Here is a 21,430-nt window from a genome sequence, read left to right as displayed (position 1 = left end):
ATCTATTTCAGTTGATTCTTTAAATCGGATTCCAACGAACGTTTTCCGCTTTTTATTCGAGGAGACTTTCCTAAAAGGACCTTGTCCAACCAAGTGCTTTCCAAAGATGGCAAAGAACTGCTGTCGATGGTTCTCCGTCGTTGGTATGTCAGAAAACTTTGAATACGACGCCCAGGCATCTTCTTTATTCACACAATCCTCCAGAGAACCAGGCTTTAACTTTGATTTCGCCCATATCTTTACACTTTCTACATTCCAGTTATGGACATTCTTAACTTTTTGCCTTAAAATTGACCCACGGTAGCCAATCTTACGATTACCCCGTTTAAAAAATGATACTTTCTTAAATCCTAAAGTAATCATTACTTTACCCAGCAAACACAGAAATGATTCTCTGAGTGGAGTGACTGCGGGGTTATCCTCTTCGAAGGCGGCCCACAGCTCATCGGTGGTGACGATTGCATCTGCTTCCGGTGTCGTCCCGACGTTATTTGATATCCACGTCTCCACAAGTGTTTGCGTCAACTCCACCTGTGAAGGATGATAGGACAAAGCAGAATTAAACATAGAATTAATTAAACAGAATTAATGATATCTTATAAATCGTCAATGCGACTGTTTCTGCTTAATGAACTGAATTGTATTCGTTTGATACAGTGGAACCCCGATATAACGATCTTCGATATAACGATATTCCCGATATAACGATGAATATGTTATGTCCCGGCAATAGTGAAATGTATGGGACGGAACCCCGATATAACGATTCCTCGATATAACGATAATTATTATTTTACTGCCCCCTTGGCATATCGTTATATCGGGGTTCCACTGTATTGATTTTCAGTTGCCGAAAATCCTCAATTGACTTTAAAATCCATGTATCTCAATACTAATTAATGGAAAGCCTTTCCTTTCTTATATCGTATAATGAATATACCTTCTTTTGCAGTAATTATTAATAATAATAAAAAAATATTGCAAGTGCAATGTCCTCTTTACAGGTGTAGAGCTGGTACAGGTTTTGTTTTCCTGAATAAGAAAACCTTTTTGATATGCAGTCGAAAAAACAGCTAAACGAATAAGGCAATGCTTAACTGGGGTAAACAAAACATCTTTGTCTTGGAAAGAAACCTGAAGACTGATAAAAGGTCAAGGTAAAAAGGTAAGGTAATTTATGTCACGTCAAGTACACGGGGTGTGGTCTCCCAATCTCCCAAACTAGAGGCTCATGATAAAAGTATTGGACAATTTAGGTAATAAAAATCATTAATTAACATCAAAAAGATTTAAAAACTACATCAAGTACTTACCGTAAGACGCTAAGCCTCCGATCAGAATGCTGTCTGTGCTGCTGCACAGGCTACATGTCAAGACTGCAAAAACAATGATAGATATTAGCTCATGCCGGTTACTTCATATCAGGCAATTATCTACTGAAGAAGAGGGAGAATCATCGAAACGTCTGGATTTGTACACATTTTTAGCGTACATTTCGCAGAAATTTTTATTTTATTATACTTAGGTCATACATATTCACAACATCCATCAGACATTCATTGATCTAAAAGGGACTAAATCACTGTTACCAATCTGATGCCATCTACCTGTGACGTCTTCCTCAATACATAATGTCTTCACACACTTTAATTAATCCATTGAATGTATTCCAATGCAGTCCGACAGGAGGAAAATCGTTTTGTATACTTATGTAAATTTTTGTTTTTCAAGTAACAATTGCACACGTTTGCCAAAAGAGAAGAGGTTCGATTCTTGTTTTCATTAATGAACCGAGATTCCACTTTGTTCTTGGTGCATAGTTCCGTCTTCTTTCTGTTTTGCAAGTTTTTAATGATACGGCAGCGAAATCGAAAGTCAGAGACTTTGTAGGTCAGTGGATTATGGTCACAAACAAGTATTAAAGCAGGTGTAGCAAGGACCACAAAGGTCACGCTATCTAAAATTGAATGTTCAGATTCCGAAGCCAATTTTTTTGTGGTACACTCGTTTATGGTTCGCAAACAAGGATGCAAGCAACGCTCACAAATAACAGGTCTGCAAGCAAGGTTGAGCAAGCACAAAATAATTGACAAAAAACAAAATACTTGGTTCGATCAAAGTAACACCGCATTAATGGTCACGCCATCTAAAATTGAATGTTCAGAATCCGAAGCCAATTTTTTTGTGGTACACTCGTTTATGGTTCGCAAACAAGGATGCAAGCAACGCTCACAAATAACAGGTCTGCAAGCAAGGTTGAGCAAGCACAAAATAATTGACAAAAAAACAAAATACTTGGTTCGATCAAATAAATACCGGATTAATGGTCACGCCATCTAAAATTGAATGTTCAGAATCTTAAGCCAATTTTTTTGTGGTACACTCGTTTATGGTTCGCAAACAAGGATGCAAGCAACGCTCACAAATAACAGGTCTGCAAGCAAGGTTGAGCAAGCACAAAATAATTGACAAAAAAAAAAATACTTGGTTCGATCAAAGTAACACCGCATTAATGGTCACGCCATCTAAAATTGAATGTTCAGAATCTTAAGCCAATTTTTTTGTGGTACACTCGTTTATGGTTCGCAAACAAGGATGCAAGCAACGCTCACAAATAACAGGTCTGCAAGCAAGGTTGAGCAAGCACAAAATAATTGACAAAAAAACAAAATACTTGGTTCGATCAAAGTAACACCGCATTAATGGTCACGCCATCTAAAATTGAATGTTCAGAATCTTAAGCCAATTTTTTTGTGGTACACTCGTTTATGGTTCGCAAACAAGGATGCAAGCAACGCTCACAAATAACAGGTCTGCAAGCAAGGTTGAGCAAGCACAAAATAATTGACAAAAAACAAAATACTTAGTTCGATCAAATAAATACCGGATTAATGGTCACGCCATCTAAAATTGAATGTTCAGAATCTTAAGCCAATTTTTTTGTGGTACACTCGTTTATGGTTCGCAAACAAGGATGCAAGCAACGCTCACAAATAACAGGTCTGCAAGCAAGGTTGAGCAAGCACAAAATAATTGACAAAAAACAAAATACTTGGTTCGATCAAAGTAACACCGCATTAATGGTCACGCCATCTAAAATTGAATGTTCAGAATCCGAAGCCAATTTTTTTGTGGTACACTCGTTTATGGTTCGCAAACAAGGATGCAAGCAACGCTCACAAATAACAGGTCTGCAAGCAAGGTTGAGCAAGCACAAAATAATTGACAAAAAACAAAATACTTAGTTCGATCGAATAAATACATAACGGGTTAACGTCACGCCTACTAAACTTCACTGAAATGGAATATACAGAAACCGAAGCCAATAAATGTGTTGATCACTCGTTTATGGTTCGCAAACAAGGTTGAGCAAGCACAAAAGAAATGACAAAAAACGAAATGCTTAGATCGATCAGATACATAACGTTAACCGTCGCAAAAAAAAACGTTTAAAGCAGAATGAGTTTGGAAAAGTGTTATTTTTTTCGGTCACGATAATTACTTGATTGAGTCGACGTAATCGCATCTTCATTTCCGGCAACTGGGAAACAAAATTTAATACTTTATTGCGAACTTGACCTTTCGGTCCACTTCCCCCTCACTCGACAACCCTCTGAACGCTAGATCTAAAACCCTGTAGTGTACATATTTGCAATATCCATTCTTTAATTAAAAGCCAGCTTAATATCCCTTTGATGAAATGCAAAATCATGCCTACCATCCTGAACCTTTGATAACTTAGATACCTAAACCATAGCATCTTCAACAGCAAGGACAAACTATTGCCCTTATCTGCCGTATCTGCTGTATCTGCCGAGAATGCGTGGCAAGCCTGAAAACAGAATCTGAGAAGCATAAATAAAATAAATTGATCCATTTCTACTATATTCACAGTGATCTAAAAAATCTGAAAAATGAAGCGCAGCCGTGTGAAACAAATTCAAGCCTCTGTCAACCGATATGCATTGCGCTTCTAGCCCGAGATTTCGTAGGCCACGAAACCTCTAGACTTTCTCAAACCCCGTTTCCTGTAGTTAGGTCATCTGGCGGAAAACGGACTTTTCTCGCCTGTAGCGCGCCTTTTTTTAGCGACCATTTTTCTAGTCGGCGGTGTGTCGGGGGTGTGACAGCGTTGATAACCAATAAGGGAACGATGTGTTGAGACTTCAATTATCTCTTGGAAAGTTGATCCTCGCGAATCCTTCGCTTGCTCAGTATTACTCTCGACGTGAGAGAAAGTGAAGACTTGCGAAGGTATTGAACGCTTGGTTTCAAGGAAATTCGAGAGATTCAACGAGCACTAAGCTTTCTTTGTGTAGCTTCGCACCAACGAAGATCTCTGGATACATACTGTTTCTTTCGATTTTGGGGAAGGACTGACCCGGCCCCGGAAACAGTTTGTTGACATTCATTGTAAAAATTCACACGCGTATCAAGTCATTAATATTTCAACGAGCGTTGAGCCGATCGGCTGTCAAATGCAAATTAAATTCAATATTTTGCAGGCGGAGCAAGTCTTGCGTCGCTCGCTATTGCGACTTCGTCCCTCATTTATCGCGACTTCGCGAAAAATAGTCGACTTGTGACAAGTCTTGGAAACCAAAAAGTAGTTCGATTATTTCTCTTTCAATTACTATTTTTTAATCCGATTCATCCATTGTAAACGGAAAGCTAGACTGTGACCCATAGGCCCTTCAGAAAAGATTTGTTCGAAAATGTCTGCCCAGAATCAGTGAAAATTTATTTCGATGAAAAGTGCTTGCTTTGCTGCATTTCCTCCTGGTAAGTATTTCTGATTGCAGAAAGATAAAACTGAAAACATTTGTGAATCGCTACGTGACCACTTAAACTTTGGAGGGATTCCAAACCGCAGAATGAAAATCGCCATGACTGAAATCTCTGAAATGTTCATTGCACTAGTTTAACATCTGAACTCAGACTTTATTTTAGAAACACTTAGAACTGACTAAACACTATGTATATGTGCTTCTAAAAGCAAATAAAAAGCAAATTAATTTCATGGAGTAATTTCTGTAATTTTCAAATCTGTGACCCGCACCCGGGGGGGGGCACTCCCCTATATGGCCTATACGGGGACGTGCCGCTGGATAGGGTATGGTTTTTGACTCCTCCGGTCCTGGACAGGGTATATAATTTCAAGCTCCTGTCCTAAACAGGGTCTGAAGCTGTCCTAGACAGGGTATGGATGCAAGACTGTCGTCCATGTATTTAAATTGTTTTCGCTTTCGCTTCAATAAAAAGCATGATCTATTCGCACAGCGACACGGAGCTTGTAATGACTGTAATTGTAATTACTGTCATTAAATCTTGCGTTCCCACGGCGCTAGGTCAAAATTTCAAAATAAATAATTTTTTTAACCAAATGACTTCAAAGGCAAATACAATTTCTAGCGGCATATTTTATTATTTTTAGGCCGCACAATGTCCCAAATCTTTTTGATTTTCGAACGATTTTCTTCAGCGACAAAATCAAAACAATCGACAAGCCGTAAGCGCGCGATTTCTTTGAGGTTTTTGTTTTCTTTCTAAAACCAAACTAACTGAAAACAAGAGACGGAAATCTTCCCTATTGCCGTTGAAGTGGCTAAAAGACTTCTGAGACTTAAATCGCTTTACGCGCACAAGCAGCAATATCCACTCTTTTCAGCGAGCGGAAAGTTCAAAAAAGAATGATGTACGGTTTGAACGTAACTGGCATTGTCGAGATGTTTGAAAGAGCCGAATCTTCACTTTTGTCTTCTGTAGTCTTCAGTGCGTCCGAGCCTTTATTTTACCTTATATCAAGTCATGCATTAACCTTGACGGCAAAACAAGTTAGAAATTTTCAAAGACAATAACAAATGGATGTCATGTTAAAAAACCCCTATGCCTATCGGCATAATGCTTCATAGCTCAGTTGGTAGAGCATTGCACTCGTAAAGAGAGTAAGGTCGTAGGTTCGAATCCTGCTGAAGCACTTTTTTTTCTCTTTCATTTTTTGATGCTCGACTGAAACTACGTTCATTTGAATTTTATTTGTTTATTAAAAGAAATAGAACAAAAATTTACATACATATGTATTGTTATAAGGTCAAAGCCCTAAGAAACTAAGACGGCCTTTTTAAAACAGATGAATTTCCACAAAAAACGACTTTTAATTAATGAGGCAGTTGAATGTTATTTCTATAAAGCGCGTTTTTAAACTGTTTACATGACAGCTTCGGCAAATCACTGAGACGTGCTAAACTGCTTTTAGCCTGCGTAGCAGGCGCTGTGTAGTTTCGAACAGCAGCGAGACTTAAGCAAAATTACCATTAATATCAAAAGTCGCGATAAATAAACATTTAGCCTAATATGAAACAAGAAAATTATGGACATAAATGTGCGATATTTAGTAAGTCCAGCATATTTGTGCACAGCAGAAAATCAAATGTAGTTGGGCGCACTTCCAAGATTCCTGGGAAATGGTAGAAGTAAGAATCTGTCATTAATCTCAGCACGTGATTGGTTGCAGGTCCAAATGTGTCAATCGTCCAAATGTGTCAGTAAGAAATTCGTTGATAATTTATCAGTCAATCTTTCTGAAAAACAAAATTGGCTAGCTCTGAACTTAACGCAGAATTTGAAAACGTTTTGATTGAAAAACCTTCTCAGTCGCATTTATTGTGGACTAAGATTAGACATTAACAATAGCGCCATCCTGTTTGCTTCCGGTTTGCGGTTTGTTGAAAAAGACGGGAAAAAGTTCATGGCGTAAACATCCTAAACTGAATTTACACACTGGTTTGCAAAACGTGAAAGTATGTTTGAAACAAGACAAGCAATCGTTTACGGGAAAAAAATCATTTGAAGACGGAAGAAAGGACATTCTTCGGTTGTGAAAACACAGCACAGAGCAAACCGAATTATTCGACTTTCATTTTCACGCTCCCCCTCCGCGATTTCTTGGAGCGAAGCGGTACGGCTGTACACAAGGTTATGCATTCTCATGCTTGATCTCAGATAAGTTTCCATTGTTCATGAATGGTTCAAATGAGTTCATGTTAACAAAAAAATCGGCGACCGATGTAGGGTGTCATGACCAAATGAATTTAGAATAGAGATACACTGGCTCAGTTATAAATCGACCGTGTGGAGACCACATGAAAGATCTTACTGCTCTTTTGTCTCAAGGTGGTTATTACGCGGCTTCTTTTATAATAGACACAATATTTCATAAATCCTTTTTCAAATAATGACATGTGAAAAATTTTCGTCTCACAAGCAAAATACTCTACTCCAAGAGTTTTGATTTTCGAGCGTAAATTACAATCGTGAGTGGTTCGTCATAGCCGCTTCGGCCTGAACTTGATTGAGTAAAGCAAAACAAAGACAAGCTGGGCTGCTTGGGCAGCGAGACTTCAGCGACAATATCATTGAGATATATATAAAAAACGATAAATAAATATTTCATCTTATATAAAACAAGGACATTGGTACATCAAATGTGCGACCTTTAGTAAGTCTAGCATATTTGTGCACAGCTCAAAATTAAAATTTCAATATGGTGAGACGCACTTCCAAGATGTCTGGGAAATGATAAAAGTACAAATCTGTCATAAATCCAAGCATGTAATTGGTTACAGGTTTGTTGCAGCCAAACTGGGTCGTTATCCCTCACTGAGTTGAAAGCGATATCTTGTCAGTAAGAAATTCGTTTGATTATGATTTAATTTTCCCTAAAAGTACAAAGTTGGCTAGCTCGGAGCATTACGCCTTTTATCAAAACATATTGATTTCAATGAAAAAGAATCTCTCGTTTATTGTGACGACAAATCAACCACGCCGCCCTTTTTTGTTTCCGGTTTGCGGTGTGTTGAAAACCATGGTCTTGGCATACAGGAGGCAAGACATTCGCTGGACAATTTTTCTGTTTTATAGAAAACACAGTGCATCACGGACATTTGACGGGTTTCGCCAAAACAACGTAAATTCTCATGCTTGATCTCGAATTTGGTTCTTTGCTTATTAAATTAGCAAAAAATAAGTTCGTTTAGAAAACAATGGGCGACCTATAAATTACCGATATCTCGTTTCTTGAACTGGCTAAAAGACGCCCTCTATTCTTCCTTTATCGTTTATATTTTCCGGAAGCTCCACCTCCTTGGGAATATCTCCTTTTTCGAAAACTTCTTCTTCAGGATCGCTTTCATCAAAATAACTAGAAGGCTCTTGGTGCTTGCGCCTTACTTTGAAAACTTCCTCTTCAGGATCGCTTTCAAAATAACTTGAAGGCTCACGGTGCTTCCTGCGAACACTTATCGGTCTTTTACTGGCCATGGTCAGAAAGCCTCTGGCAGATCTGATCAGATGTCAAGATAAACTTGTACGTGATCTAGGCTGACGGCGGAAGTCGGCGTTTTTATCAGAATTACAACACCTATTAGTCATGATCCTATTCTTTAGTTTTTCTTTTATGTGAACCGCAACCGTTTTGTGCCCCCCCACTTTGTGGCCCGGGATTATGAAAGTGGGTTTGATTTTTTGTATTTTTGAACTAAAGGTCTCAAATTGTTCACGAAAAAATGGTTTCTCTGAAAGCTGTTATATATCGAGGAAGAAGCCGCTAAGAACTATAAAAAAATACCGAGCACTCTCCTCTGCAAAACTCCCTGAGATTATCTGCGGTAAAAAATAACGATGATACGCAGAGCAGAATGACATACAAGGCGTGAAAAATACAACGCGCTAAAAGCCCAAGTTCTATTTACCAGGTGGGGCGAGTCAGTGAGGACTCAAATACTATATTCCTTTTCTTCATTTGTGGAAGGTCGTCCATTAATTCTTGAGAATTCTTGATAAATCCAATTAGAATTACATTTTTGCAATTAAGCTGGGGAACATTTCATTTCACTTTTGTCAATACATTTTAGAAGTGCTGTCCCTAGGATGCCTGGTGAATGAGTAGGGAGCGCGATGAGTAGAGTGACGCTGTCACTCCGCCTTCTATTTCAATGGCGAAATTAGGAGTGGAAACCCTTTTGAGAATAGCAAAGGGGGTGTAGTGATCTCGTTAAACGCACAAATTTTCACCGAATCCACATGTCACGTATGAAACAGCAGAATTCACGAATCAAGTGTCTTTCTTAGCTTTTTTTCACACGTCACAATTTTTTTTTTGCCCTATTTTTACGCGTCATGCTCAAAGAAGAAATTTAAGACATTGGTACGAACTCCACCCCTTACCCAGGGCAGTTCTGGCTAAAAGCTGCAAACGCTGAAAATGTTATTGAGAGAGGGCGGCATGGGGTTTGCGGTATCGCTCTGTTTTTATGTGGTATTATTGTGTTTATCTTATACCCTAAGGTGCGCGATGTTTGTTTTTAAACCTACGGTGTTCGGTGAAGCAAAATTATTAGTGGTGTTACGGAACTAAATATTCACAGAGAACTTTATGAAGTTGCAAAACGTATCGAATTTGATTAAACAACTCTTATCAAGAGCACTGCTAACACTAAAACTCTGACCTAAGTTATTTCCGGTTTGCGGTTTGTTTCCAAAAGCATATACATGTAATCTCCTTTCGTCCTTCGGTTTGCAGAATTGATTTAGTAGATCAAGTATGATTAAGATTGAAGTACTGTGGTTACTTTAATAAAACTGAAGTAGGCCAATCGTCTACCGTATCAAAGGAACAAAAACTTAGACAGAAGGCAAACCATCACCCTGGACACATTTCCTGTTGTAAAAACAGCAGTGGTGTGCATTCCCATGCCTGATCTCAAATATGCGGGGGTTTTTTCCTTAGAATTTCAAAAAAAAGATATGCACGTTATATATGCAGAAAAAAACCGAGGGCCACATATCTACTACGAATATAGATTACCGCAATTAAGCTAATAACAGCTACACGGGCAGTAACGAGAAATATTTCTCCAAACATAATCTCACAGCGGTAACTTCAGGCGGTTTCTTTCGACACATACCGTGAAAGCTGTTTTTGTACGTTTTTAAAAATCATGTAAAATCTAAAAACTATTTGTTCACATAAAGACATAATCTGAAATTTGTAGTTTCCCGAGCAAAATTATCAGGTACCATACGGTAGGCATTAGTTTTTTCTGCAGTCAACCAGAGACAAGCTGCCGTCCGATTCAATATCGCCGCTGCGCGCCAATTATAATACTCGAGTGAATCAAATCGGAAACTAGCTGGGCTGGCTGGGCAGTAAAAGTTCAGCGAAAATAACATGAATATTACTTTCCGCAATGAATTAAAACACAGTGTACCTAAAATGTATCGATTTCGATCAAAAGCGCTAGCGCTTTAGCGGGCGCCAGCGAAACACTTTCAACAGGAAACTGTTAGCCCGTTTGTAAAATTTAACTCCATTATAAAAGCCATGCATTAGTAGAAAGTGGTAAAACGTCATATATTTTTACACATTGTGTCGTACAAAGGCCTGCAAAGGCCGTGAAGTTAAATAATTGTAAATAAAGTGTAGTACTAAATAAAGGCCGCAAGCACGAAATAAATCAATGTGGAAAATATGGTCCAACATTCTCGGAGAAAATAACAGGAAGGGAGCAAGAACAAAAGCTGATTGAGGACCAAAAATTCCAGCACGAGTATAAATCGGCCATATATCAGTGTAACGATCCAATTTTCTGTGCAATGCTCTATTCATGAAATTTGCAACGGCAAGTTTACCTTTCGAGTGTCAATTTATCAAAGCTACCAAAAGATAAGTAATAGCTTAATTCTCGGAAAAAGTCAATCTGAGAGGCAGTATAGTTCAGTTTTGGAAAGGCAAATTAACAACTAAATATTTCTTCCAACTCACGCCAATATAGCTAGAAGTCTGCCGGTACACTGACATAAGATAGGTAAAACTTACCTCGAACAACGAGTCCAAAAAATACGGCACCAGAACACGAGTGGAGCACGAAACCAAAATCTACCAGAAACAGTAAAAGACAACAATATAAGAAACTGCAAGCTCTTTGGCTAGAAAAAATCAATGAAGTGGAAATGCACAACTAAAAACAAACTTACCAAAATACTGTAACTCAAATACAACGTAACTTATATTGTGACAACGCGAAAACTGTCCAACGGTCTAACAACGTGGGCAAACCATGTGAATATGTCCACTGCATGCCAGAGAAAGTTTCTAATTACACATGCTGTCTGTTAACACTCTATTTTGACAGCTTTTTGATTACGCACTTTCCATTTTTTTTAAAGTACCGGTACATGTACAGTGAACGTGCCAAAGCATTGCGTGACGACCCAAAGAGATGTCTTGAGGGTCTGGAAATAATGTAGCCAGAAGAGTCATATGATTGTCCCGCTAGCCATCGTCATGATCGAGTTACAAATTGCCAGCTAGGATTCGGTAATTAGTAATTCCCAGCCAGGTTTCCGCCAATGAGTTCACTGCCAGCAAAATTCAATTCGAAATTAAAAATTTGCCAGCCAGTCAATTCGATATTTAAAATTTGCCAGCCAGCGTAAGATTACACTGAAGAGCGGATATTTTGTGGAACGGATCCGTTGGGTACTTCTGACCGGATTCCCGTTACTGGTCCACCGTCGAACGTTGGTTGTCGATGGAATTTGTAATGAGTGAATTAGAGTTGGCAAATTCAGATGTAAATAATCCAGCCTGTTCTCACGTACAAGCTGTGTTGTCTCTCTGTAAATTACAGAACTGTTGTAAATTTTAAGATATTGTAAATGACTTCAGTGTGAGGGAGACATGACCTGCTTCCCGTCAGTGGTCCAAGGACAAAAGTTGTTTGTCGGTGGAAACTGTAATGTTACGTCAAGTAATTATAAATTATTTGCGATAGTAGAGTACAAGCGTGACACATGCGTTCAGTGAAGATTTATCTCAAGTTACCATGCTTTTGTCGTGTACAAGGTATTGCCTGATTTGGAATCGATTTTTAATTTATCAAGAATACACTATAAAAAACTTATTATTTATAGAATACATCCCAATAAAGAGGCATTTACAGTCCTTTTAAAATTTGTTTTTCTTGTAAGGTTTTCTTTTGATTGATTTTCATTAAAATTGAAAGTTTTAAGTACCTCCTGTTGTTTGATAAAAGTTAAAGAATGGCATAGAGCAGTTATTTACTTGAGTTTTGAATTCAAAGTAATTCGCATTCATAACTACGCTTAGCAATTGGTTTGAAATAAATCTCGTGCCACTATTTCAAACAATCAATCAAATAACACTTGTGGGGGGAGCGATACTCCTTGATATATATTACAATTGGGGAGGCCTTCAAACTCCCTGATGTTATTATAAGTACATCGCATTTCTAATTATAAAGGGGATGATTAAAATTAATGTGCGCAAGAAAAGGAATATGGTATAATAGACTCAACGGCTCAAATATCATACCCTCTGGCGTGTTACTTGCATAAGAACATTGCTAACATGGGACCCGATGTATAATTAGCCATTGTGGGGTGATCTGTTTCACCTTAAGGAAAATGGTAAGCGGCTGCTTTAGAGAGATTAGCCGCTTAGTAGGGGTTGGTCAGAAATTAGCATAAAGCGTGGTAGAAACATCCCTTTATGCTAGGAAATCAAACGATAGCTTAGTGACAACATAGTCACGTCAAGTCAGTAATAAGCGTGTGTTTGAGGTAAAGTAAGGTAGGTAAGGTAAGGTAATACTTTATTCAAAACACGGTAAATTCCATTCAGGTATATATAATAAAATAGAACAAGGAATAAAAACACTAACTACGCTAACTTAGAGAGGCTAACTACTAGTAAGAACAAACTAACAAAAACCTGCTTTACAAGGACGCCGTGTATTTATAATTTAAATGCAAAATGAGCCGAACTTGTGATTTTTCAATTTGTTCTTAAATTCGTTAAGTGTGATGGATAGTTTTATTTCATTCGGTAAGCCATTCCATAACACAGCCCCGATGTAGTTGAATTGTTTATCATGCCTGCAACTGGTACAAAAGACGGTAAATGGAACAGGAATTACCATTTGGAACGTTTCACCGGGAAAACGGGACTAACTTTTCAGATATTCTTTTATGTCTAGAATTTCTCCAAGAGAATAAACCAAATAGTCGTGTGCCATTTACATCCTAACTGAAATTTCCGACTGATTTGTTTTCTTTATAGTAAAAAGCCACTGTAACAGACCTTCTACTAAACCTAAACCTAGCGTGCAGTGTTGTCCTTTTCGATTATACATCAATTTCCTTTTACTGGATTTTCATTATTTTCTACGAAAGTGCGTTCGAAGTGTTGCTAGGTCATGGTATGCATAAAATTATTAATGTGAAAATCACTATCTTGTGTGGTGTAAGTATGATGTTAACTAACAAAAATATCAACCAATTCAAGGCACTGATCCCACTCGAAAAACGTATTTTAATGTCACATTAGTTTGATAGTTACAGAAACGCGAATTGTCCCACGTTATCGCTTTTTTCCATAGTCCTTCCACTCAAGCCAAGAAGCATTCAAGTAAGCGATTGCAAGAAATCGAACTTAGATAAAAATTACGATGTATAATTATAACCACAGAGGAAGTTAACAAATAACTGTTAAAAGATTGATTTAATAAAATGGTAATGGTACTGCTATAGTGCATTTCCCGAAGCTCAATCCGTTTTACAATTACAGCACGGGACGAGATCGGACAACAGCACATAAAACTAATTCGTAGCGTATACGGTTTTTGGCAAGCAAACGAAACAATTTAAAACTTTACGCTGATAAAGTAAACGTCTTTAAACTTCTGGGGCATTTTGCAAGATTTCATTAAAAAGATTTTTCAAATCTTTCAAGATCAGTTCTTAGGAAGGCCTTTCTGAAGCACCGTTTCTGAAGGGATTCATCAGTAACAGAACGCCGCACTGCTTTAATGGAAGCTGTCGACGTATCTATTTTCTTTATTCCCATCTCTTTATTTACTACCCCAAGTCCATCCGTTTGAAATTTGTTCATTGCTTGTGCAATTACAGGAGCAATTGTGTGCGACTTGCAATTAAACTGTGATTTATCTATCACGATGGCAAATGGTCTTGTGCAATGGAGAACTACTTGAGCTATGTTCGTGCTATGTTCGTGTCATTTGCCCGTGCTATGTTCGTGTCATTTGCCCGTTCTCCACATTCGTCTGATTACTGGCGGGTACAAGCTATAAGAAATTAAAAAGAAATAGTAAAGAGTTGAAGTTACTTAAAAAGTTACTACAAAAATGTTTTAAAGCTTTGTCTGTACCGAAACCAAGTACTGACTACCTACAGTGGTGCTCTCCTCTCGAACAATCTTCCTAAGGAACTACGCACTGCAAAATCCTCAGACTACCTTAAGAAAAACATTAATAAATGGTTCTCTGCATCGGTGTCTCGGACTGTAAATATGTAAACCAGTAAATGGAGAACTATGCCTTTTATCTAGAGATTATACCTATATTTTAACCGTGTAATAAAGAAAGTTCTTATTTTTTTCATTTTTTCATTTAGTCATTTTCTTTCATTGAATACGAAGTTATCCAGATGGAGTGAAAAAAAATGGTTTCGCCTAAACTCAGTTATATCCTGGGAGCTGTATATCTCAGAAAATTTCTGTATATCCTGGTTGCAGTTTAACGTCTATTAAACCAAGAAAGACGTTTGCGTCTCATATAATATAGTTTTTTCTTCTTCGGTTGCTTACAGCCATCATCTATACCATGTACCTAACGCACGCAGAGATTACCTTATAGTCAGGACCACACCTTCAAGTAATGTCTGCTCGGTCCGTGAACTGGTAATACCCCAGGCAATATTATCCAGTACGGTTCTCTTGCTCGGTTAAGTAAGAAGTGAGAAGTAAAAGTTTATTATATGAAAATGTGAAGGTGCATGATCAGTCACTTATCATAAAACTAAACTTAGAATGACAAATCCTTAACAGAGTTTAAAAAACCGTGAAATCTTAGCTAACGTATTGTTTCACAGGTGTATTAACTTAATTTTTTGGTCAATGCTATCTTTTTGCTGGCGCTCTGCTCCACCGTTACACCGTACCTCTGTTCACTCTGCCTCTCTTCCCCGGTTCCACTGTTCCACTATGCCATTGTTTTCCTGTGCCACCATTTCACTGTGCCACCGTTCCACTGTGCCACCGTTCCACTGTGCCACTGTTCCACTGTGCCACTGTTCCACTGTGCCACTGTTCCACTGTGCCTCAGTTTCACTGTGCCACTGTTCCACTGTGCCACTGTTCCACTGTGCCACTGGTCCAATGTGCCACTGTTCCATTGTACCACTGTTCCACTGTTCCACTGTGCCACTGGTCCAATGTGCCACTGTTCCATTGTACCACTGTTCCACTGTGCCACTGGTCCAATGTGCCACTGTTCCATTGTACCACTGTTCCACTGTTCCACTGTTCCACTGTGCCACTGTTCCATTGTGCCACTGTTCCACTGTGCCACTGTTCCAGAGACCACTGTTCCACTGTTCCACTGTGCCACTGGTCCAATGTGCCACTGTTCCATTGTACCACTGTTCCACTGTTCCACTGTTCCACTGTTCCACTGTGCCACTGTTCCATTGTGCCACTGTTCCACTGTGCAACTGTTCCATTGTGCCACTGAACTACAACATTGCTATGTGTCGTTCCTCTGCAATCCAGTGTTTAACTGTAAAGCGTTTTATACTGTGCCAATCTAAAACTGTACGTCTGTGGTACTAAGCCACCTGTCTACAGTGCCCTGTTCCACAATACAAATTGTTAGACTGTTTTACTGTGCCTCCGTTTCATTGAAGACCTTTACCACTGTGCCAATGAACTACTCCTCCAATGTGCTATTGTTCCATTGTGCCTCTTTTGCACTGTGGCACATGCACAGTTTCACTATGCTACTGTTCTGTTGTTTGACTGTGCCACTGTTCCACTTTCGCTCTGTTCCGCTTTGTCACCGTTTCACTTCACCACTGTGTCGTTGTGCCACTGTACCACTGCGCCTTTGGGCTACTGTGCCACTATTCCACTGTGCAACGGTGCGTCTGTTCCATTTTATCACTGTACCACCTTCGCACTGCTCACCTGTTCTAAAATGCAACTGTTCTATAGAGCCGATCTAACTCTGTTTTACTCTGCATCTGCTTCACTGTGCCACAATTCATCTTTACTATTGTTCTGCTGTTACACCGTGCCTCTGCCTCCACTGTTCTACTGCGCTACAGCGCCATTGTTCCACCGTAAAATTCTGCCCCTTTTGCACTGTTATACTGTGCCGCTATTCTTCAATGCCACTGTTCCACTGAGATACTGTTTAGCTTTGTCACTGTGTCTCTATCCGACCATACCACTGTTCCATTGTATCTGTTTTCAAATGTGGCTCTGTGCCTCCGTGCCACTTTTCTACTGCGCCACTGTTCCACTCTGCCACTGGTTTACAATGCCACTGCTCCACTGTGCTCTGTTCCACTGTGCCACTATTTCACTGAGTCTCTGTTCCACCGTGAGACACTTCCACTGTACCTGTTCAACTTTGCCTCTGTCCCACTGTAGCTGTTGCTCTGTGCCAGTGTGCCTCTGTGCTACCTTGGAACTGTTTCCCCTGTGCAACTGTTCCACAGTGTTACTGTTTTGAAATATGTTTTTCTGGTGGAAGGGTTAATGGTTGAGGAGACAGTTTTTGGTACCCGAATGCAATTAAGTTGTATCCGTTGAAGAAGAATTTATGTGAGGAAATTAAATCTCAAAATATTTTATATTTAAAAGTTGATCCACAATCTCAAACTATACTTGCTGAAACAAAGTTAAATTCAATCTAACTTCTCAAAACTGTAGCCCTCCTCTCTCTCCCTCGAGCTCATTCAAGGTTGCTTTGTTTTACCCATTTATTTTCGCCGAGACTTAAATCATAAATTAAGGTCGGAAGCGGGTGTCATATCTGCTTTAATTGCGTCACCTAAACAGTCTTTTCCAAAAATAACTACATTGCTTCAATTGTTTAGGCGAAGCCAGTAAAAATCAATATTTAAGGAAATATTTTTAATATCGGACTCTGAGAGCGTAAAAGGACGAGAGCGGGAGTAATATAAGCTTTAATATGTGTTTCAACAGATTGTATCAATTAACGTAAGCTTCGTTTCACGGTACTTAATATTTACGGTCTTGCAAACAGAAAAGACGTACGGATCTTAAAATATTTGAACTAGAATATTTGAGCTATATATTTGAATATTTGAACTATCAGGTTTTTTGTCCCCAATTAACGCGAGCTTCGTTTCACGGTGCTTATTTTTTACGGTCTTGCAAACAGAAAGACGTACTGGAATATTTGAACTGTTAGGTTTTATGGCATGAACGTCTTCATAAGTATTAGTCATTTCACAAAAAATATCGAGGATACCTTTTTAGTGAAACAATGAAACTCAAACTCTCTTTAAATTTATATAACTTAAGCTTCACGCAAAACTGGTATCCAACAGAAACACCATTCATTTATCTTAATTAAATCTGTTTTAAAACCTAAGATACACTTTTTACAAGTAATGAAAATCCAGAAGTTTTCGTTCAAAACAAAACAGAAAATATATTTCTTGTGCAATCACTGAGAAAAACGCTAAATTCGCCAAATCACTTTATTATGTTTCTTTTTAATTCTATATAAAAACGCGGTGTTGGATGATATACAACAGCGTTTTTGCAAAAGAACAAAGCAAAAAAGCTAAAAAATGGAAAAATTAAAACCTACATACGAGAAGATTCCTTTTGGTAAACTGACATGAGCTAATTCAGGATCAAATAGAAAAATCAACACGATCACCATGTTCCAAGCAGAGTTCACTTATTACCGCCTCACTGATGTGATCTCCATGCAAATACAACTTTCTCAGAACTGTGTTCTCTCTCAGTGCTCTAGCTAGACCAGTAGCACCGTGGTCGCCAATGTTATTGACAGACAAATCCAGCTCTGTCAGACTTGTGTTCTTTTTCAATGCTTCAGCTAGTCCAGCAGCACCGTGGTCACCAATGTTATTGTAAGACAAATACAACACTGTCAGACTTATGTTGTTTTGTAATGCTTCAGCTAGTCCAGCAGCACCGTGGTCACCAATGTTATTGAGAGACAAATACAACTTTGTCAGACTTTTGTTTTTTTGTAATGCTTCAGCTAGTCGAGTAGCGCCGTGGTCACCAATGTTATTATTAGACAAACCCAACTCTGTCAGACTTGTGTTATTTTGTAAAGCTTCAGCTAGTCCAGTAGCACCGTGGTCACCAATGTTATTGAGAGACAGATACAACTTTGTCAGACTTTTGTTGTTTTGTAATGCTTCAGCTAGTCCAGTAGCGCCGTGGGCACCAATGTTATTATTAGACAAATACAACTCTGTCAGACTTGTGTACTTTTGTAAAGCTTCAGCTAGTCCAGCAGCGCCGTGGGCACCAATGTTATTGTCAGACAACTTCAACTCTGTCAGACTTGAATTCCATTTAAGTGCTTCTAATACAATAAGAGCGTCAATGCCAATTATCCATCTGAGTCTAAGAGCTTTACGTTTAAGCAATGAACCAGAAACACGTGCCAATTTCAAATGAAAATCATTCTTTTCTTGTTTGCATTCTCGAATGCATTCCAATACAACAGCAAAGCAGCCACCGTCATCTTCATGGTTCACTTGGGACGTTAAACTCTTGACAAGAGCTTCTATTGTTTCCTCGCAACGAACCGCTATCATGCCACATGTGAATTTAAGCACTTCTTTCAGCTCATAGAGGTATCGTCTGTCAGAAGCTAAGCTGTCGGCGCGGATTTCTCTGTCGAGAAGCTGACAACACAGATAAAATGCTGCAAAGAATTCTTGGAAACTCTTGTGTAGAAAGCTGTAACGTCGGCGCGGTCTTAGTTTGCTGCCTCCTGCCTGAACTGACAGAAATCCGAATCCAGGTAAGTCAGCTGAATGGCTTCCGAGCTCACTTTCCTCAAAGTCCAAGTTGCCTTCACGCAGACCCTTCAAAGCTATCCGGCCAAGGTGTTTCAACTGAGTTTTGTAAGCTTCAATGAGATCTTCGTTTTTTTCTGGTAATCCTTTCTTCTGTATGTATCGTCTCAGGACACACTGTACTATATCCATATACAGTTTAGTTTTACTTTCTGGAAAAAAACCCTGAAACTCTTCGCAAACGAGGCAAAGAAGTGCAGTGTTCAGAGGATTTGCCGCCATTTCGTTCAGGGTATCATCATTTTTCAGTTTAGACAAGAGGTTTTGCGCCAAATCCTCCATGGTTTTGAAATATTTGAGGATAAACGTCCGTGCATCTTCTTTGGTAAACCCTTCGATCTCCAGCAGGGTGTCACAGTGTATTCTTACCTTCATTCCAGCCTCGTGCCGTGCCGTAGCAACCAATCGACATTTTGAAAGCACCCTGCCTTGAATGATTTCTGAAAACATTGGTAGTTCATTCGCTGGAACCTCGTCTAATCCATCAAGTATCAGCAATACGTTAGACTGGTTGTGGCGAATGAAGTTGAAGAATCTTTCTCTGACGTCTTCTTCAACATCTCGAGGCAGAAGTTGATCATCAATGGCCTCCCATAGGTCAGACTTCACATCACGACACCTCAGCAACAACACTGTTTCGAACCTTGGTAAGCAATCTTCTGCTTCTTGTTTTTCTGTAGCCCAGTCATACACAAGCTTTTTGCAGTACGTTGTCTTCCCCATACCAGGTTTTCCTTCAATTAACACTGTTCTTGGTTGTGGACATTCTTCATGTGGTTTAAAGATCCCAGACATGTTAACAGTGTTGGTTGTCGCTGTTCCTCTCGTTTTCTTTCTGCTGACCACTTTGAGTCTTGTGAAAATATCATCAAGATGAAAGTGAAACTCTTCACACCATGGAAACGGAGCAAGCCATCCCTCGCGGACTTTGTAGAGCTGACGAATTCCATCAATGATCTTGGTTGGATCAAAAACATCTACAAGTGATTAAATAAAGCCACTTCAAGTACTATGAGAGAGACTGTTTAGACGTACCAAAATTGGGACTTTTTTAAAATGAGAGAGTGGAAAGTTATCGAATGAAGACAAAGATAAAAAAGAAACGGGAAATAATTTAGAATTTTTGGAAAAGACTGAAAAAGAAAGAGAATTTAACACGTTTACTTTTTTAAATCTAGCTTTACGTCGCTACCCTTAACCATTGACATGCATTCGATCTTACTCTTCTGGGACGGTGTCCGACAAGAACGCTCTTTTTAACGTGTATTATAGTGGACAAATTAGTTGTTTTCCTTTCTAGCTTATTTGCAATCCAGAGAAGAGTCTAAAACCAACCAGGTTTCCACAAGGAAATAAACCAGCACCTGATACCCTGAAACATATTTTTACTCAACCAACGTTTTACTACAGCAGCTAGCCACAACTAGCATACACAGCCTCCCACCCCCTTCCCCTGGCTCTTTTCTCCTTCTCTCTCTCCGATTTTTCCCGAGGACATCAGGCGGTTGAACACAAGTTATCCAAATCGCGTAGAATATAGCAACAGATCTTACCTTCCATCCCAGGTTCCCTTTCTACAGGAGGTGCTCGGCTCATCAACGTGTCCAACTTTTCTTCCATGTTTCCAATTTCATCTTTCATTTCCTCAAGTTTGCCTATGATGCTTTCTACGAATCAAAATAACTTTTATTTACTGAAATCAAGACGGCGACTTCTTAACGCCTCTCTTAGATGGTCTATGTGTTACGGCAAAAGTGATCTTCAAATCGAGGAAACAGAGATAAGCGTAAAAACTCCATTTAGCGTCCCCACCCTCCCTATTATACACGCCTCTTCAATTAAGGTTATTCCACTGAAATAGAACCTGCACTGAGATTTTTGTCAAACTTCGCCTATTGATTGTTTATGTTATAGGAACTAAAAAACGGGGGTACTCATGCCCGTTTAGGAGCAACAGCACCTTGTTTATACCCAATAAATCCTTATAATATCACAATTATTATTAAAAACTAGCAATGGTATATTGCAATTCCTGCATTTTGATTGGTTAACAGGATACCATTGAACACAAATATGGTAGCCGGTACGCGTCAACGTAAACAGGGGAGCTCAAATATTGTAATTCTTTGGGCGTTTTTAATAAAACAATTATTCCACCCGCGCTTGTTGGATATGAGATCGATATAGCCAACTCGGTGCTATGCGCCTCGTTGGCTATCTACCATCTCATATCCAACGCGTGCTCGTAGAATAATTGTTAATTATAGTCACGATTGCTTGCTTAATTCACGTTTCCGATAATTATTTCTTATTCTACACTGAGAATTGGTCCATAATAACTCTACAGAAAGAAAGTTACTATTCCATTCAAACAACAGAAAAAAATGTTAAATGTGCGCGCTAATCACTCGTACAAATTATGCGAAGTAGGAATGCGCAATGCAAAACTGGTTTA

General features: G+C 39.0%; 3 protein-coding genes and 1 long non-coding RNA gene across 4 annotated transcripts in view; 1 reads left to right on the top strand and 3 right to left on the bottom strand.

Annotated features, from left to right (window-relative positions):
• LOC144664286 (uncharacterized) overlaps positions 1-21,430 on the bottom strand; it is a 133,031-nt gene that overhangs the window by 68,681 nt on the left and 42,920 nt on the right. The window lies entirely within an intron of this gene.
• On the top strand, positions 11,553-12,004 carry LOC144663620 (uncharacterized). The gene is made up of 2 exons (XR_013572639.1): positions 11,553-11,761; positions 11,812-12,004. It is a non-coding gene; the product is annotated as an uncharacterized LOC144663620 (long non-coding RNA).
• Positions 14,114-17,355, bottom strand: LOC144664285 (uncharacterized). The gene is made up of 4 exons (XM_078525388.1): positions 17,299-17,355; positions 16,386-16,624; positions 14,729-15,487; positions 14,114-14,165 (listed from the first exon to the last, which is right to left on the bottom strand). The coding sequence occupies exons 1-3, from the start codon at positions 17,353-17,355 to the stop codon at positions 15,046-15,048; spliced, it is 738 nt and encodes a 245-aa protein (XP_078381514.1). The 3' UTR covers positions 14,114-14,165; positions 14,729-15,045.
• Positions 17,450-21,430, bottom strand: part of LOC144664012 (uncharacterized) — a 42,922-nt gene continuing 38,941 nt past the window's right edge. Inside the window, exons 5-6 of the mRNA XM_078525117.1 lie at positions 20,529-20,642; positions 17,450-19,952 (exon numbers count right to left, since the gene is read on the bottom strand). Of these exons, the coding sequence (XP_078381243.1) occupies positions 17,770-19,952; positions 20,529-20,642 (2,297 nt within the window). The 3' untranslated portion in view covers positions 17,450-17,769. The remainder of the gene's footprint in view (positions 19,953-20,528; positions 20,643-21,430) is intronic.

Source organism: Oculina patagonica, chromosome 8 (assembly GCF_052425735.1).
Source record: "Oculina patagonica isolate OP01 chromosome 8, crgOcupat, whole genome shotgun sequence".
Classification (NCBI taxonomy): domain Eukaryota; kingdom Metazoa; phylum Cnidaria; class Anthozoa; order Scleractinia; family Oculinidae; genus Oculina; species Oculina patagonica.
Note: the sequence above shows the minus strand (reverse complement) of the source record. Positions and strands in the feature narration are given on the sequence as shown.